A 20,450-nucleotide genomic window follows, 5' to 3' on the forward strand; every position below is an offset into this window, starting at 1 on the left:
CTGTCCCTTTTCTTCTTTCAGTACAATGTTAAAGGTGTTGGTAGAAAGAGAATTATTGAGAGGTAAACTGACATTATAAAAATCAAAGTTCATAAAAGGAGTAAGAAGAAAAAGTAGCTGTTAAAAATCAAGTTTATATTCCATAGGGAAATTTTCCTGTATAGTACCTTCAAAAATAGCAGTTCAGTTTTTAGTCTGCTTATGTTTTAAGGACTATTTTTTCTAAAAAAAATGAAAGTGTTATATATGTGGAAGAAGAATTCTTGCCTTAAAAGGACATTCTTTCTTCTCAACATAAATATAAGTTTGGCATTCAGTTGAGGAATTGTGTCCTTCATCATTAGAGAATAATAAAGAGTTTACTCCAAATTCTGGCTGGGGAATTATGGGAGTTGAAGTCCACACATCTTAAGGGTCCCTATTTTGAAAAAAAACACTACCTGAGAACAAGGGCTACAGAGCAAAACAAAGCAAAACCTTAGTCTTAAGATTATATTGCTTCATGTAATCTATTTGTAGGGACGTGGAGGCTCAGTGGGTTAGGACGCTCAGCTTGTCAATCAGAAGATTGGCAGTTTGGCGGGTCGAATCCTGAGTGCCACGTAACAGAGTGAGTGCCTGTTACCCGTCCCAGCTTCTGCCAACCTAGCAGTTCAAAAGCACGTTAAAAAATTGCAAGTAGAAAAATAGGGACCACTACGGTGGGAAGGTAACAGCGTTCCGTGCACCTTTGGCGTCTAGTCATGCCGGCCACATGACCACGGAGACGTCCTCGGACAAGCGCTGGCTCTTCGGCTTTCAAACGGAGATGAGCACCGGCCCCTAGAGTAAGAAACGACTAGCACGCATGTGCAGGGGAACCTTTACCTTTACCTTTAATCTATTTGTAATGCTGCCCAATTTTTGGGAGAGCATTCCCTAAAAGAATTGAGGGACCCAATGTCTTTTGGAATGGGCTTTGTTGTTAGTTCATTTTGATTAATAATATGTTTTATTTAGTGGTATTAGTTTTGTTATTTTAATTACATTAAATGCATTGATTTTATTCTTGCTTTGTTAAGTAGTTAGAGACATTGATGGTTCATGACAGACTAAGATAATAAAAACAATAGCAATAGCAATAATAATAAACAAATAATAAATGACTTTCATCTACTGCTGCCAATGCATGTGCTACGGTCAGTTGCATCAGGTCTTGGTCAAAGTGATTAAGTGGCTTGTAGATTGCAGAGTAAAGGTTTCTTCTAATTTTTACATATGAAATAATAGTTGGGTTTCCATACTGTCTCATTTTAAGTAACAGGTTAAAACATTCTTGTTCAAATGCACCTCGGAAGAATTAGGCTTCCTTTCAAATGGATCTTAAATACTCAACATTATTTTTATTGTTTAGTTTATTATTTGAACTTATGTTTATTGAGTGTTATTTTTAATATTTTTTGTGCATCCTTTTGGGCTACGTCAGATAATAAGAAAAATAATATCATCCATGGTACTTGAGCTGACTGATCACCAATACCTGTAAATATAAGTAATAGAAAAAAGCTTAGTGCCTTATTCTTATGTAGGTCAGTTTAAAAAGCAGTCACATTTTTCATGTTATTGTACTGCCATCTAGTGATAGAATTAAATATATTTTTTTTGTCTTTAAGATCAGTATTTTTATGACTCATCTGTCTAATTATGGCAATGATCGATTGGGTTTATACACCTTTGTCAATCTGGCCAATTTTGTTCAAAGCTGGACCAACTTAAAGCTGCAGACTCTACCTCCATTTCAACTGGCTCAGAAATACTTTGAACTCTTTCCAGAGCAAAAGGACCCACTCTGGCAGGTAAGACATGCACTGCAAGAGTCCTGTCGTTTTACCCCGGTATAAATTTTAAATTTAGCATATGTAATCAAAATATTACGGATGGAAAGTATATAATGTGTACATGATAAATAATGAGGTGTTTTCTCTGCTTTGTTTTTTATTCCTATTAATGCTGATGTAGCTTTTAACTGGATCAATGTTAATAGTAATAATATTGAAAACATGAAAACATAATATGAAAAAAATGCAATAGTATTCTCTGGTCACATCAGTCAGAATAGAGCTGAAAGGGACCTTGGAGGTCTTCTAGTCCAACCCCCTGCTCAAGCAGAAAACCTTAGATCAGCGGCCCCACCTTTTGGGCACCAGGGACCGTTTCCATAGAGAGAAGTTTTCTGCAGTCCAGACCAGAGAGGTCATGGTTTCATGTGCTGCCTCCATCCCGCACATGGGGCTTCGCTTGTTTGTGTAGCCCAATTTGTGGGATGCCGTGGACCAGTGCTGGTCCCCTAGCCATTCCAGACAAGTGGCTGTCCACCCTTCTTAAAAGCCTCCAGTGATGGAGCATGCACAATTTCTGAAGGCCAGCTGTTCCACTGGTTAATTGTTCTCACTGTCAGGAAGTTCTTCTTAATTCCAAGTTGCTTCTCTCCTTGATAAGTTTCCATCCATTGTTTCTTGTCTTACATTCTTGGAAAATAAATTGAGCCCCCCCCTCTTCTTTGTGTCAGCCCCTCAAATACTGGAATATTGCTATCATGTCACCCCTAGTCCTTCTTAATCGTAATAAGAAACAATTTGCCTTATACAAAGTATTTGAGCTAGAGAAATCTTCATGCATAAAGAAGAATAAAGCAGTAAAGAAAACTATTGGAATGTATTTCTTCGGTCTTCTAAAATATACACAGTCCAGATACTTTGACCTTGCTACTCTTAGATGACTTGGCCAAAAATGGAAGTTCTAACATATCTAAAAGTGCACTTTCCAAAAGGCTCTCAAATCTTCTGTTTAAATCAAAGCTTTAAATATTAAATTTTAATATTTAATACCTTAAGTATTAAGAAAATAGCATGTAACTCAGTGGGATATTCATGAATAATCATGTAAGAAAGATAATATTAAGCCATAAATTATTCTAGTATCTTAATCAAAATAAGACATGGACTATATTTAGAGTAGAATAAAATAAGCTCATAAATTAATTGTAAAGGAATAATATTATTAATAGCAATATTCATTTTTTTTATTTTTCCTAGATCAGGGCTTTTCAACCTTTTCACCCATTGTACCACTTTTAGGATATGGCAACATCCGAGGACCACCAGTCGCCTAGCAAGGTGTCAAAAATTTGATGACCAAAAAAAAAAAGGAAAAAAGTGATGAAGTACAGGTAGTCCTCGACTTACAACAGTTCGCTTAGTGACTGTTCAAAGTTACAATGGCACTGAAAAAAGTGCCCCCCCAAGCCACAGCCGAGCAAGACACCTGCCTGCCCACCCAGCGGCGCTTTTCCTCCTGTCCAAGTTTTTCATTGTTGTGAGCATTTCTGTTGAGGATTGGCAGTAAGGGTATGGGGGGGGTGTTTGGTTTTTATTCCCCCCCCCCCGCTGGGTGGTTGCAGCAGGTTTTGGTCACTTCACATGACCCTGGGACACTGTGACCGTCCTAAATATGAATCAGTTGCCAAGCATCTGAATGTAAATCACAAGACCCTGGAGATGCTGCAACATTCCAGCTGATCGGCGCTTCTTCTGGGCTCAGCAGAAGCGCCAGGATCAGCACTGAGCTCCAGCTGGAGCCTGGCGCTGATCCTGGCGCTTCCGCTGAGCCCTGACAGCCCTGCAGCTCCAGCCATTTCTCGCTCAGGCTTGTGTGGTGCTGCCACTGGTTCAGCTCATTCCCCTCCCCTGCTACCACTTTTCTAGGATGGTCACCTACCACCTGCCAGGTGCCCATGTACAATGGGTGGTACCTGTACCACTGGTTGAAAAGCCCTGTCCTAGATTAATAAGTTAAGACTTATTTTTCAGTAGATGTACAGTATTTGGCTTCTGTATTTTCTTCACTTACAGCTAAACAGTTGTTTAATGTTGCATAGATCGGTGCTAAAAACCCGAAAACTTAATATAAGATCGCTTTTTCTCTCAATTTAGAATCCTTGTGATGACAAACGACATAGAGATATCTGGTCTAAAGAAAAAACTTGTGATCGTTTACCAAAATTCCTGGTTATTGGACCACAAAAAACTGGTAAAAACTTTATATAGGGTGTGATTCAAGAACAGAAGCATGTGGCCTGGGATCATATGCCAATATCTTTTTTCAGATGGTCATAATTCCATCTCTCAAGACATGTAAAGCCAAGATGTTTGGAATTTTTTTTATTATTATTTCAGTTGGAATGGGGGCAGCAAACTCTCATTGGATCCCCAATGGATCCTGAAACTCCAGTAGATTCTGGTCATGCCTTCTTTGGGGAGTGGCATGCACGGTATGGTTCTTGAAACCACAGCCAGGCTGTCACCTGCTTCTCAAGCAAAAGCTATGAGTCTAAGAGGACTTTCAAATTCTGTACCAGCTCAAACCAGAAAGAGAACCTCAACCAGAGTCAAAAATGACGTATTTCCAGAGCCTGGGGTGGAGGCAGAAAGCCAAAATGCTTCAGGGTCGAGTGTTGTCCTTTTCATGCCAAACCCAAAAGTTTCCTTTTAGTGACTTTGCAATGTTTTAGACAAAAACATGAAAGCAATTCATCTTGATTCCTTTTCCCATGTAGATGCTGCTTGAATAAAAGTCAAAGAAAGCTGTTTGTTTGTTTCTTTGTTTGTTTTTCTTTAAAATACTTTGTAAGGTTCAATCTGAGTCGGTCACCGCGAACCACAGATCCAGATTGGATCTTGCAACATTATCCTACGACTCATATTTGCTGCCTTCCTATTTTGTTTTATTTGCTAGTGTAAATGCGATGCTTACTAAAGGAGCTGTTTAACTCGACATGAAATAAGGATCTGATTGACAAAAGTGCAGAAGTTTCATTTCAACTCTTGGACTGTTACTCTTTTTTGCAGGCACAACGGCGTTATATTTGTTCCTGATTATGCATCCTTCCATCATTAGTAACTCCCCCAGCCCCAAAACCTTTGAGGAGGTACAGTTCTTTAATAGAAATAACTACCACAGGGGGATTGATTGGTAAGATGGGCTACTAGTATGAATCTAAATCATTCTGTATTATGCACAATACGAAAAAAAAATGCCGTATCTAATGTGTGCAACTTAGTATGAACTTTTACAATTCTTCTAAAAATTCTGTCGGTATAAGGTAGTCCTCAGCAGCAAGTATAATTTTTCCTGTTTTTGCTTGGAAATTGGAATCTATATATGCAGTGAATTGCATTAATTCTGCAAGGACTTGAAAATTAATTAAAAAGTCAGCTGCATATTATTGTGGTGTAAATGCAAATATCTAAGCAGTCAAAAGTCTGGGTTTCCATTAAAAAAAATGAAACAATTTTTTATTTACTGAAGCTATATATTGAAAAAGGAGTGAAAAGTCTCCTACAGTTTTCATAGAAATTTCTAAGCACTTCCACAATTTCAGATAAATATTTTCTATATGTACTGCGGTATATAAGGGACGCGGTGGCTCAGTGGGTTAGAACGCTGAGCTTGTCGATCAGAAGGTCGGCGGTTTGGCGGGTCGAATCCCGAGTGCCGCGTAACAGAGTGAGCGCCTGTTACTCGTCCCAGCTTCTGCCAACCTAGCAGTTTGAAAGCACGTAAAAATGCAAGTAGAAAAATAGGGACCACTACGGTGGGAAGGTAACAGTGTTCCGTGCGCCTTTGGTGTCTAGTCATGCCGGCCACATGACCACGGAGACGTCCTCGGGCAAGCGCTGGCTCTTCGGCTTTGAAACGGAGATGAGCACCGGCCCCTAGAGTCGGAAACGACTAGCACGCATGTGCGGGGGAACCTTTACCTTTACCTTACTGTGGTATATGATATTCCAACTTCATGGGTCAACATCTCATTTCTTTTTAAATGAACGTACTTGAATCTAGCTTAACCAACCCATTTCTTTTTCCTCCTTTCTGAAACTTCCACACCTTCCCTACACAAAGTAATGTTCACTGAAATCAGTGCACTTACCTACTGGAAAATGGAAAGTGACTTATAGCTTAATAGTGTTTCAAACAAATTACTTTTTATTATACCAAGTCCGCTAACATACATAAGTCATATTTCTACAAGTCCCATAAAATGAAAATAGAAAGTGTTACTAAAAAAGATACTTTAAATTTTTCATTTTGAAGACCAATTCTGTACCGTGGACTTCTAACCTTTAACAAGGGTAGTGGCCAAGACAATATGTAAGTACTATTTGAATCAATGCCAAGAGCCCTGAAAACAAATGGAAATTTGGGTTGTATCACTTCACAGCTGCAATATATGTTACTCATTCTAACTAGTTTTGTAAGATGTCAAAAGTTCCAAGCAGATTTTTATATGATGTAAAACCCCTCGCTGTTTATTTGTCATAAAGATGACAGAGATACTGCTGAATCTGACCAGTTTAAATGTAACTCAAACCAAATCACATCCAAATCTCCTTTTCTAAAGTTAACTTAAGATGTAATGTTTTCTGTTTAGAAAATACAATTGGGTAGAGAACTACAAAGTTGAAAAATCACTTGACAATGTTCTATTTATAATTGGTTTCACATATGTACAAGGTAGTAAGGGCCTTGGTGGAGCAGTGGGCTAACGCCTCCCTAAGTAACACCAGCTGCCTGCAGTTAGTGCAGGTTCGCATCCCACCAGGCTCAAGGTTGACTCAGCCTTCCATCCTTCCGAGGTAGGTAAAATGAGGACCCAGATTGTTGGGGGCAATAAGCTGGCTTTGTAATAATGCCGCTTGGGGGTGTGTGTGAAAGCCCTAATAAGCAGGCATATACATAGAAATTATTATTATTATTATTATTATTATTATTATGATTATGATTATGATTATTATTATTATTATTATTATTATTATTATTATTATTATTATTATTATTATTATTATTATTATTATTTGAAGGCTATTGCTAAGCACATTGATTTGTGCTTTAGATTGTAAGCCGCCCTGAGTCTTCGGAGAAGGGCGGGATATAAATGGGATTTAAAAAAATGATATGCTTTGCTAGAAAAATAGCTTTATTAGGCCCAGCATATAATGCTGTACTAAAATATTTTTCATGTTTTGTAGGTATATGGAATTCTTTCCTACACCATCCAATGTAACCACTGATTTTCTCTTTGAGAAGAGTGCTAATTATTTTCATTCTGAAGAAGCTCCTAAACGAACTGCTTCTTTAATTCCTAAGGCAAAAATCATAACTATTCTCATTGATCCATCAGATCGAGCATATTCCTGGTACCAGGTATAAATTTTAACAAAAAATATTATATATGTGTATGCATGATAAATTATGATAGTTTGCTTCTGTTATTCATTGCATACCATAATGATAGTCATAAGTATGGATCATTATTGACAAGTCCATAATTGATAGACTTAAAAACTGTTAATGAAAGCTTTTTGATCCCTTCTTTAATTGTAATTCAGATGTTTATTGGGCAGAAAGTCATCTCACTGAGAACTGACTGCTACAATTTAAGAATAAACATACTCAGCAAACAGAAGCCAACAATTTTTTTCAAAACATCAAGCAAGAGAAAGCGTCATTGCTAAAACAGAAAATAGAACTGCTATTTTGCTAAGATTCTGTCAAAACAATAAAACGTCTTTTCAATTGAAATAATCAGATTGTTCGTTTTCAGTTTTTTAATTTTTTTTATTCAAGAGTTGAAATACAAAAAAACAACCAGGATCCATCTTCCAGGTTGTTATGCTTAAAAACATTGAAACAGACATTATAATAATATAATATTCCATGTTAACATACTTTTGCTTCCGTACTTTTTTATACTGGTTAATCTAACCCAGGGGTGTCAAACTTAATTTCATTGAGGGCCGCATCAGCATTGCGGTTGCCCTCGGGGATGGGTGGGTATGGCCTGGGTGGGCGTGGCTAGAGTGCACATGGCCTACTGGGTGGGCGTGGCCAGCTCTACATCATTGGCATCAAGGGGGCCTATGGGGGCCTGGGCAGGAGTGGGACAGATCTGAGGGTCTCTGGCAGGAGGAGGGTCTCTGGGCCAGGGCCAAGGCAGTGGGGGCCGTTCCCTCACTGTTTCCAGGATGGCTTCGCGGGCCGCATGAAACCACTTCGCGGGCCGGATCTGGCCCCCGGGCCTTGTGTTTACATGTCTGATCTAACCCTTGTTAGTATTAAATCCAGCAAAATGCTTGCTTTGTATTTGGCCTTGAATCAAGGAGGTACAGTAGCTGCGTGGAAGGTGAATAGTCAGAAATGAAGAAGCAGTTCTATGTTCTGAACTTGAACTAACTTTGCCTTGCATTTGACACATCCGTACATTTGTTTTTCAGCACCAAAGATTTCATAAAGACCCAGCCGCTCTAAAATTTTCCTTTTATCAAGTGATCACTGCAGGACATCGTGCTTCTCCAGAACTTAAGATCCTGCAGAAGAAATGTCTGATACCAGGATGGTTTGCCATTCACATAGAAAGATGGCTAACTTATTTTCCCTCTTATCAGGTAAACAGTATTTATTATGTCTCAGACTATGCAGAATGTAATGAATGAGTAGGCAGCATTTTTAGTGCTCGCAATTTTTTTTTTGTTTTTGTTTTTTTTCTGGGCCAGAGCAATAGATTGCCTCAGCAAAACTTCACCTGCAAATTGTTCTACTAAGTGGTGCCAGCCTGCATTACAGGGCCTGCAGCTGAACTAAAGATGGCCTACCCTGTTGTGATTCAGGGTCAGCCTGTGGGTTCGGCAGTTGGGTCGGACGACTCAGAGGAGGAGGGGGGTGTTGAAGAGCTTGCTGAGGGGGTTGGAGAGCTTGCTGAGGGGGTTGGAGAGCTTGCTGATGAGAGCCCTCAGCCAGGCCCCTCCCACCTGGTCATGACGCAGACCCAGCTGTGTGAGCCTGACAGCGTGGATGAAGATGACCCACAGCTGGCCCTGTTCAAGGACGCCCGACGCAGGAGGCAGTCAATCAGGAGTAAACAGAGGAAGGCAATGGGGCACCTCGGAAGGAGGCAGAGAGAAGCCACGCCCTGAACTGTATTTAAGGGGAATGCGTGGGAGGGCTGGTTTGCTGAAGCCAACCACTTGAATAGTTCCTGTTTCATAGCTCCTGTTTCATGGTTGGTGTCTTGTTTTGCTCTGTTTTATGTTAATAAATTTGGCAGGCTTATTTCCAGCCTCTTGCCGTTTGTAAAGGGGTTGTCCCTGCCTTTTCTGCAGGGCCGGTAGCAGGCTGGTACAGAACACACCCATGCTGCATCCATTCCCTTTGTTATTCATTTTACTCTGTTATGTGGGATATTCGTGAATTTGTATCTGAGTGTAGATTGTCCAAAACCTGAATAGTATGCCCTTGTGCAACCTGTATGTTCCTTGGCCTGACGAGACTCAATTTTCCTTCTCTCTTTTAAAGAACACTTTCTGCTTATGTAATCCTTTTGAAATTCTAGCTGTTTCAAGCAGGAGCAGCTTAATGAGGTTTCATGCTTTAGGCCACTACTAGTAATTCTTCATTGCTGTCATCCTATAGCCGTGGCAGTGAACCTATGGCACGTGTGCCACAGGTGGCACACAGAGCCCTCTCTGTGGGCACACGCGCCGTCGCCTCAGTCCTAGGCCTTCAGCTGGGTTTTATAAAACCTTTTCGCTTTAGGCCTCCGCCACCGTGTGCAAAAAAAAAAAGAATCAATCAATTTCAACTTCTCATCGGGGAAAAAAAAAGGTCTTGCAAGGTTGGAATTGATTGAACTTTTTAGTTCCATCCAGTCTGCCATTACCACAGCAGCCATACCCACCCAATTGGCCACACCCACCCAATGGGCCCCACCCACCTGACCCACGATGATACATAAGTGGGTTTTGGGTTGCAGTTTGGGTACTCAGTCTCTAAAGGTTTCGCCATCACTGTCCTATAGCATCCACCAAAGACAGCATCTGGTTCACACAGTACATATCCCACTGTCTGTTAACTAGGGCAGAAAATGATGCTTGATCCCTCAGCTGTCCCAAATCTTAACTACAGTTGTTTTAGATACTAGACTAAGCTGCTCAATCATATTCAAGAAAGTCCAGTTGCCTTTTGAAAAGTACCTTTAGACTCAACCGTATTGCAAAGGGAGTATGTTACAGGCCCAGACAACTTGAGTTTCCCATTATGCCTCTTTAAGTGTCCCCTCCATGACTGATAATCTGTAATTTATTTATTTACTTAGTGTATGGCATCTACAGAGGTCATGCAATCACTGATGTACAAATTCAGCTTAAATAAAACATCAGCAAATGTGTGTGTGTGTGTGTGTGTGTAGGTCTTGGCGTATTCGAGTCTTTTCCCATGTAAGATTGAGAGTGTGTTGGCGACGTTTTGACGAGGTCCCACTCGTAATCTTCAGGCTGGTGTCTTCGGCTTCGTGCTTGTGCGAGCAAAGCGTGATCGGAGCTGCCATCTCTCTATAAATATTGGTGGGGGTGCTGGCTTTGTTGCTGTAAGCGGGTTGGTTGGCTGTGTTGTTACATCTTGATTGGTTGATGGGGTTATTGTTTGTGGATTAGTCGGCTCTTTTGTAACATCCTGTGTGGCTGAGGTGTTAGCTGTTAGCTGTGTGCCCATCAGTCTCTTGTGTTGTAACGACTTGGATAATGGGCTGTGTGATGACATCCTGAGCTCTAAATATAAATAAAAGATGTGGCCAATACAATATATTAAATTAAAATAAAATCATAATGAAATCATTATAATATGGAGCCATAGAATTGCCATAGGATAGATGTTATAATTCAATATCTAAGGAAGTTAGCCATCTAACTGCTTCTGGTGTAGTTGCCATGAGATCATCCCAGGTGCCTTGAAATTTCCTGAGGAGAGTTTGTTCTGGAGCACCACAGTTGCATTGCGGATTCTCGGCCCTCCCCCATTTAAAGAGCTTTGCCTTAGTTCTGGCATGTCCTGTCCTGATTCTATTCAGGTGGCTCCATATTTTTCAAGGCAACCACATTCCTGGAAATGGATTTGTTGGATCTGTGTTATTTGTTTGATTGTGATTATTAAAAGTTGCCCATCTTAATCACCATTCTTCATCTAGATCGTAAGACTGTGATGTGTTATCCCAAATTGGATTCCTAGACTTAAGCCTGGTGAAAGGTAGTGAGTCATATTTTACGCATTGGAAGATAAGCATATTTTTTATAGTTTGCCATTTTGAAACTTGCATATACATTTTTCAAGGTAAATCACATTTAATTTCTTACTAATCGATTTGGTTTCTCTGGAAACCTCATTTCTCAATCACTAGTGGTATATCAAGCAGTTTCCAATTCGGATCAATTTCATGTAATGAAATCAACATTGATGAAATGTCAACTCATTAAAATTGATGACAAATATGAATGGATTTAAACCTTATTCGATTTGTACATCCCTTCCTTTCTAAAACTGTACTTCACATACGTGAAAAAATGAGCTTCAAGTTGCTGTTTATAAAATCAGAATGCAGAATTAATTATTGTTATTTTTTCTTTCTTTCTTTGCAGTTACTAATTATTGATGGACAGCAGTTGAGAAATGACCCAGCTATAGTAATGGAAGAAGTGCAGAGGTTTCTGGGAGTTACTCCTCATTATAATTATTCAGAAGCTTTAACGTGAGTTACGTTGTTGATTTAACATATAATATACAATTAAATTGTACAGAATAAATAAAGCAATTCATACAATTATAATTTGGCTTGATAAATCAAAATATGCATAAATATTTTATACCTTCATATAAGCTATGTTTGAAACAGGCAGTCTATAATTAATGCTTATTTTTCTAAGCTAAGAAATTGGGGTTACAAGATTTGGAAGAAAGGGTAAACTATGATTAGAAATATTCTTTTTTACTTCTACAAAAAGAATACAAAAGAGCAATGTACATGGATAAACATACAAAGGAATACACGCCTTGGTCAAATATCCTATTTAAAAGCCATAATATAATTGTTTATTTCTTCTCTCTAAAATATTTTTTTAAAACCCTTTTTCTCAAAAAGTTATACTTCTAACATTTCTCTTAGAAGTACATTCCCAAAGAAACAATTAATATATCAATCAATGAATGAAACATTATTACGATTAATAACAAGCATATTATTAATTTGATAATATCAGCCTTATATTTTGGGATTTGCTCAAATACTACTCCATTAAACCAGAAGAACACTAGCAACTATTCACCACTATTGAATTTCCATAAATCTTCCTTTAAAATGAATAGAGTGAAGTATTTCAGAGTGGCCAGAAGCTTAGACAAAGGAAGGACTGCATCCAGTAAACTGGTTCTGCCTTTTAAACTGGCAGATAGAATGATAAGCCTTTTTTCCACTCATTTTTCCGCTTACGACAAAAGATTTTTCATCCAAAAGCAAGAAGAACGAAAACTCATCTCCTTTTCTTTCGTAGAAAAACACAGTGCGAACATCATTCCCATGGCATCCAGTGTGTCTGTAATAAAAAAAATTGCACACAGAGAACATTTGAACTTAAACCATTTATTCACTTGCCCTTATAAAAGAGATTGATAACCTTGCTCTGTGTCTTTGTATGGGATCTTAATATCTGTTCTCATAAGAAACACTCAGAATAATATGGTGTTCATTCCTAGCTCTGTCTCGTGCCTCTGAGTCAACTCTGCTTTTGTTTGCTTGTTTTGTTGTGGCATGTATAGCAAGTTGCCTTTAGTTACTGAGAGATAAAGTTGATTGTCGGCAAAAGAAAAAATGGATCAAATTCACTTCTAGAGCAGTTCTGTTCAGTTTCCTACTTCTTTTACTCCAGAGTGCTTAGCCTGAAATACTCTGAACTGCATCTAAATCAAAGTGCTTGTCTTTCTTTCTTGGGCAAAACAATTTGTTAAAATATTTCCATTTAAAACAGGGGTGTCAGACTCAATTTCATTGAGGGCCGCATCAGCATGGCGGTTGCCCTCAGGGGGCTGGGTGGGCGTGGCCTACTGGGTGGGCGTGGCTAGAGTGTGTATGGCCTACTGGGTGGGCGTGGCCAGCTCTACATCGTTGGCATCAAGGGTGCCTTTGGGGTCCTGGGCAGGAGTGGGACAGATCTGAGGGTCTCTGGCAGAAGGAGGGTCTCTGGGCCAGGGCCAAGGCAGTGGGGGCCGTTCCCTCGCTCTTTCCAGGATGGCTTCGTGGGCCGCATGAAACCTCTTCGCGGGCCGGATCTGGCCCCCGGGCCTTGTGTTTGACATGTCTGATTTAAAAGAACTCATTTTTTTTCAAAAGCTCTTATTTCATTCCAGCACTCTTACTTTTTTGAATTATTTTAGCCTTGGATATTCTTATTTCAGTTAATAAGCTGGCAAATAACCAACCAATTTTGCTGAAACCAATGACACCAAATGTGGTGCACGTTTGTTACAAATATAATCCGTACAATGAGGTAGTGTAAACCTAGAATATACAGCAGGGGTGTCAAACTCAATTTCATTGAGGGCCACATCAGCATTGCGGTTGCCCTCGGGGGGGGCGGGGGTGTGTGGCCAGGGTGGGCGTGGCCTACTGGGTGGGCGTGGCTGGAGTGTGTATGGCCTACTGGGTGGGCATGGCCAGCTCTACATCATTTGTATCAAGGGTGCCTATGGGGGCCTGGGCAGGAGTGGGACAGATCTGAGGGTCTCTGGCAGAAGGAGATGGGACCAGGGAAGTGCCAAGGCATGGTCCACCGGAGGAGCCTCACTGTTCCTCTCAGGCCATTGGGGGGGGGCTGGACGGTGGCGTGGAGGTCAAATGCCTAGCCCAGCCCTCAAGCACCCACGGCATAAGCCCAGCCCCACTTCCCCAAGGGGGTGCCCACCTGCATTTACCTCCTCCTCAAGGCTGCTGCTGCTGTGCTTGCTCTCCTTAGCCAGGTTGCTCATGATGAGTACGAGGGCAAAATCAAGAGAGAGGCCCATTCCCTCTCCATGTGAGGAGACCTGGCTTTGTAACCAAAGCTTCCTTAGCAATAAGGAGACCCCTCCCAGCATAGTCCAGGAGGAGGGGGCAAGGAGATGGTGAAAGGGCAGCAGGGCAGGACTAAGGTAGGACTTCCCTCAGACCTTCCCTCTCCTTCCTTCCTTCCAAAGAACAGAGTGGTGGGAAAATATTTGAGATGAGGGAGGGAGAAAAACAGGCAAGAAACACAGCTGGGGAAGTGTCATCCTTCGTGAGGAATGAAGAAATGCACCACTGCCTGGAAATGGCCAGCACATGGCCCTCGTTTACTTCACATACCCAGCTTGGTGGGTTCTATGGGAGGGGATGCCATGAGCAGCGTGAGAATCGATGTTACCTGCGCAATGCTGCCCAGCCCCTAGCCTGCCCGGTTTTGGCAGGTAGCGGGGTGCTGTATTCACAGTGCCGAGAGGCTGAGCCGGGTGCCATGAATCTGAAAAGAAGCACAATGCTGCCCAACCCCTAGCCTGCCCGAAGTAGGCAGGGCCATGTGCTGGCCACTTCCAGGCAATGGTGCATTTCTTCATTCCTCACCAAGGGTGATACCTCCCCAGCATGCGCCGACGGGGCAGTGCCGACATGGCACGGGCCGGTCCCTCGCTGTTTCCAGATGGCCTTGTGGAGCTAAGACTGAATGTATTTCAACATAGATGACCACCACGAAATTGTACATTGGCTCCTGGCCAGCCTGGGCTGGGGCCAAGACAGCGGGGGCCGTTCCCTTACTGTTTCCAGGATGGCTTCACGGGCCACATGAAACCACTTTGTGGGCCGCATCTGGCCCCCGGGCCTTGTGTTTGACATGTCTGATATACAGTGATCTCCTAAGCATCCCACTGTTGTGTTTGTGAGGAGGCAGAGACAATGTATTAGTTATTTCTTTCAAGAAATATGCTGATTATTGACTTAGTACAATATGCAAACCAAGCCAATTGCATATGATATCAAATCCTATGTTGGCATTGAGCATGATAATCGTTGTTATATATTATCAATAGACTAACAAGATAATCATTGATACATATGCATAAATGTGAACATTAGGAAAATTTTATGCATCACAACCTGTAAATTATGTATAGAAGATAGAAATACATAAAATCAATCCCCATGTGTGTTTTTGAATGCTTTACAATCTAATTTTTTTGACTTGGAAAATCCTGACATGGTCTGCCAAACTTTTTGATTAAGAAACCTTAAAATATATGCTCTATAACTTTGTATATATTCTTTATAACTCTGTTACACTGTGCCAAATTGGAAGAATAGTGAGTTAGATTGTCAATCTGTCTTGGCCTTACAAGAACTTTCTATCCATTCTATCTTGGAGATTCTAGATATCAGATCCCAAATACCATACCTGAAATGTGAAAAAACATATGCTCAATCATTAAGGTATAGATTTATCTTGTATTTTGTCTCATTCGATTTCTCTTATGAGTGATAGTCTTTTTCCTGCTCTCCTACTTCCCAGGTGTGGGGGAAATAGCTGATACCAGGAGAATAAAAAAGTCAGACAAACCATCTTTTCTGTTCCTTCTGTCAATGTATTCTGGACCTCCATTAAAAATATGAATGAGGAGTAATAACAATGTCGTTCCTATAGGACAGAACAAGATAGTACCTGGCTGAATTACTGGCTCCAGTCATGTTAATTCCATCTGGAGGTCAAAGAGTAGGCTTAAGGTTATGCAGACAAGGCAATAAAAAGGGTTGACTGTCATTTGCCTAACTAGGAAATGAAAGCATTAATTGGTTTTAAATGTAGTATATGTTTCAGGTTTGACTCACACAAAGGTTTTTGGTGTCAACTTCTGGAAGAAGGAAAAACAAAATGTCTTGGAAAGAGCAAAGGAAGAAAATACCCTCCAATGGACTCTGAGGTAAACCCTTATTTTAGATGTACAATGGATAAGGTCCACTACGTTGACATACAACAAATTTTGTGAGGAAAAACTTTGCCCTTTAAATTTGTGGCACTTAAAAATGTGTTGCTGGTACTGGATTGTGCCCATTTAGGACACAATCACATATGGATTGTCATTAAAAATTACTTAGTATTTAGCAGAAATAATTAATTTTATCTGATCTTGCTTGCTAATCTGCTCCCATTCCACTGAGGCTGATTGCCTCTATATTTATTTTGAGGAAAAATGAAGAATATTCAAAGAAACAGAATCTTATGTGCCAATCTGTAAGTTAAGAGGCTTTCCTATAACCCAGAAATTCAAATCATTCAGTGTTAAAATATATTAGCTGGACTAGCTGAAAGGTTGTGCTGAGAATAATTATTGATTTCATGCATTTATTTCATTCATTTCATGCCACAACCCCACAAGATGCTCAGCAGATTTAATATACATTTAACACATTCATACTAGAGAGCATTAACAGAACTATTTCAAAAATGGGTTGAAAATCACTGATCAGTTGTTTAGGGAAGGGAAATACTAAGCCTGCATTTTATGCTTCTTGAGCTTATAAGTCAAGTGTAATATTTTGCAAAGGACACAAATATGCAACCTAGATACTGAAATTAAAAGGGAAATCATGTATACTTTCTCATCTTTCTTCCTGGTATGCAATCTCTGCTAGATGGATAAGAATATTTGTATGTTCATTAGTCATCTATTAATATTTATATATTTTTCAAATGCAAATAAGTGAAAAGGTAGAAGTATAAATAAGGCTACTGCATTATTTCACTAAATAAAATGTCAGCTTTTGTATCCCATCAGTGCAGGGTTTTTCTGTCAAGCTACTACAGAGATCACAATGTGGAATTATCAAAGCTTCTACACAAATTGGGACAACCACTACCATCGTGGCTGAGACAGGAGTTGCAAAAAGTGAGATAGCACAAGGACTCTTCTCGACTTAAAATACAAACAATCTTACGTTTCCAGGAAACTTTATCAGAACTAAAGCTCTTCAACCAGAAACAAAAGATTGAGATATGTGTGTTATACTGGCAAGGATATGTGTGTTATACTGGATACTAAAAAATTATATGCATTTATCTCTTAACAGTACATGGGTTTCATAACAATAGAAGGATACATGGATGTAGCACAAAGCTTAATCTGTCATGACCTTCAGCTCTGTCATAAATATGAAAATGCATCATTGTAACTCCTATTCAATGCAATAGGGTTGGTAAATGGATTATTCTTAGAGACCACCCTGTACATGTAGTATCAAGCAGCAAGTTTCAAATGTTTGGGTTAAATTTCAAGAGAGGATCTATATAATGATTCATAACAGAACAAATATTTACAATTTTATATAGTTTATTCCTATCACTTTAATAATATTGTATGTCTCTCTCTCTCTGTCTGTCATGTTGATTTTGTAAATTACCTCCTCTGCTCAGTTTTAAAATAGTTGAATTACAATGGTGACTTTTTAAAAAGGTGACAAAATGCCAACCTTACTCCCACTTCACAGTTCTGGTTTCAAAACATAAAACCAGATTTTTAAATCAGTGAATGTGGAGTAAAAATAGATATTATTTTTAAAAGTAAGGATTCCTCCCAGTTGGCCTAAATTCTGGGAATAACATCAACACAATAAAGAAGCAATTTGCCACTGTCTTCTTCCAGAACTCTTTTGGAAACTCCTCAGTCCAACTCATGGCTCTGGCATTTACTGGTTGCTTCCATCTAAGTTTGACACTACTTATCTATTGAGATCGAGAATGAGTAATGTTAGGAGGTAAGAATTACCATTACTGGAATATGCGTCTTATGAGAATACATTGTGTCTATTCATCATATCATCAGAATTGGGAGTTTTCGTGGCTGTGAAGATTTCTAGAAGAGATGGATGGGTGCCTTAACTCAGCTGCTATGCTAAAATACATACCCACCTGGATGTGGATCAGGAAAAGTGCTAGATACTGGAGTGTTTCTGCTGTCTCGTGTTCATTCCATTATCCTTTGGGAGATATTGTTTTGTAATGTAAATGATTTACATTTTAAAACCAAGAGCTTATAGGATGCTAACATGCCCACCGTTCCCTCAGTTGTCACCGGTTTTTACATTCACACAACTCTTTATGTACAGACACCCCACAGTCCTGACTGGCAGCAATAATAATAATAATAATAATAATAATAATAATAATAATAATAATAATAATAATAATAATAATTTTATTTATATACCGCCCTTCTCCCGAAGGACTCAGAAAAGTGAATATGTTCACAAACCACTTTCAACAGTGTTGTGGCTGTCATGGTTCCATTAGAACAGGGGTCAGCAACCTCGGCTCTTTTATGACTCGTGGACTTCAACTCCCAGAATTCCTGAGCCAGCTATGCTGGCTCAGGAATTCTGGGAGTTGAAGTCCACGAGTCATAAAAGAGCCGAGGTTGCCGACCCCTGCATTAGAAGCACAGAGACATTTTTGAAGCCACAATAAAGTTATATTGATTTAAGTATGCAATTGCTTCTTTCTCGCTTGTACCCCATCCCTTCCACTTGCCTAAATCCTATTCAACTAGGCTGGCCAAGCAGTAGCTAGAAGAATGGAGGCTGTGGATAGGATTAAGGTTCCCAGATGGAATTAAGGCTTTCTGGGTTTTTCCACTAGACACACAAAAATCATAAAAGCTTAGAAACTAAGAAAATATTTAGATCACAATTTAAAAAGAAAAAGATCAAGAGAAAGAAGATTAAAAACTAAAGATTTTTATGCCTTCTGTTCTACATGGGGAAAGCATTGGACATATCCATCCTATTATTAAGCCCACAATTGATACTAATCAATCAAATAAAAGCTAATAAAGCATATAAAAATAAATTTAAACAAATAATGTGCTGTTTTGCCTTCAAAAGCAATATGCACAATTTTCATTTTAAAGATGTGACGAATTTTCGGCTGGTATTAAGTAGCGATGATCAACGTTTTCGAAGACTACAAAGACCAAGTACTATTATAAGCCAAATTTACCTTACTACCATTTGTCCCATGGTGCTTCACATCAAAACAATATTGTCAGTATTGGTTGAATGTAAGCTAAAATATATACGAGGAATCAAAACATTGTTCTGTTCTCTTGAAATCCATATAGTTAATTAAATATATAAAATGTTGCCCAGCCAAAGTTAACATTTTCTTAGTTTAAATATTCTTTTAAAACACTTCAAATTGGTGTGGGCTGAAAGACATCCACAATTTAGAAAACTTTACAGAGTAGGCAGCGTCTTTAGCTTTAGCCCAATTTCCATCAACTCTTAGAAATCAGCACTTTAATATGACGTACAAGATTTTCTACTGTACCTCTGTCATTACCTTTTGTGAACAAACGTAAAATTGATCTTGGACATGAATGCAATCTCCTGTTCATTTGTGAAAAGACTTTTTTGCTGAAGAGTGATTCACTTCCTCCTTTATACTGTAGAGCTGCAGTCATTCCTCCACAATACAATAGAACTGCAGATAACTTTTATGTGGTTTTTTTTGTTTTGTTTTGTTTTTGGTACTATCTGAGTAATGGGATCTCATTAGCCGAATGTTTGCATAAAGAGAGAGTACATAAAAAAAAATGTGTTTCTATATGGGCTGAAAAATACATCTAGAAGTATGGGGAAAGGCTACCCCAAAATATTAAGTTCCTAAAAAATTACTCTGCAATATGCCGTGGTTCTGTAGCAGAGGTTTCTGAATAAACACTACAGTGTGAGCCAGTATTCTGTAAATTTTGGTCTTAAAGCATTCAAAAAAATTACATCAGCATCTAATATCCTGCTTAATTGAGAGTTCATGCCAATGTAGGCATATGTGCATATATACCCACAAAAACAGAGACATACGTATATTTCACAAATCCTTCATAGTAATTTACAGAATAATATTGATGTGACTTGAGTTGGCTGTAAGAAGCAGGTGGAAATAAAAATCAATGTTAAAACAATCTGTCGGATACATTAAAGGGAGTCAGGTAAAAGGAATAGAAACACGGATATTAATCACATATTCCAAGAAAAATGCATATTTTTCTATTGCAATATTTGCCCAGTTCTGCACACCAGAAAACTAATATTAATATATTGTACAGATTATACTTTATTATTGCTAAAATGTGAAGCTTCCTCAGGAAGAATAAAATATTTCAGTGTTGATAGATGTAATATTCTTGTCATTCACATTGAATGAAAATCTATGGAAATGTATTTCTCAATATTTTTAAAATAAAATGAAACTGGACATTATTCTGCTAGTAGCATGATTTCTGCACCAATAAATTGAGAATTGTTTTAGGTGTGCTAAAGTTATACACACATTCCATTAGAACAGTACCAGACATGCTTTTAATGAGCAGCATAAATCAGATTGTAGTCATATTTTTGCTTTATAACTCATATTTAATTGATCATATTTAAATGATTTTAAGGTCATAAATGCTTGCATATCGCTAACATTTTTATATCACAGAAATCCTTGCTCTAGTGATGAATAAATGTCACTATGATTTCTGCCTGATAT

At 39.0% G+C, this 20,450-nt stretch overlaps 1 protein-coding gene across 1 annotated transcript in view; it reads left to right on the top strand.

Annotated features, from left to right (window-relative positions):
• The window catches only part of LOC308671266 (bifunctional heparan sulfate N-deacetylase/N-sulfotransferase 3), a 90,766-nt gene extending 73,897 nt beyond the window's left edge, over positions 1–16,869 (top strand). The window contains exons 7-14 of the mRNA XM_081333366.1: positions 1,653–1,835; positions 3,972–4,068; positions 4,887–5,010; positions 7,068–7,242; positions 8,313–8,483; positions 11,505–11,614; positions 15,741–15,843; positions 16,699–16,869. Coding sequence (XP_081189492.1) covers positions 1,653–1,835; positions 3,972–4,068; positions 4,887–5,010; positions 7,068–7,242; positions 8,313–8,483; positions 11,505–11,614; positions 15,741–15,843; positions 16,699–16,818 — 1,083 coding nt within the window. The 3' untranslated portion in view covers positions 16,819–16,869. The remainder of the gene's footprint in view (positions 1–1,652; positions 1,836–3,971; positions 4,069–4,886; positions 5,011–7,067; positions 7,243–8,312; positions 8,484–11,504; positions 11,615–15,740; positions 15,844–16,698) is intronic.
• The last annotated feature ends 3,581 nt before the right edge of the window (positions 16,870–20,450 follow it).

The sequence above is a fragment of the Vipera berus genome (genome assembly GCF_964194415.1).
Source record: "Vipera berus genome assembly, chromosome: 7".
Taxonomy (NCBI): Eukaryota; Metazoa; Chordata; class Lepidosauria; order Squamata; family Viperidae; genus Vipera; species Vipera berus.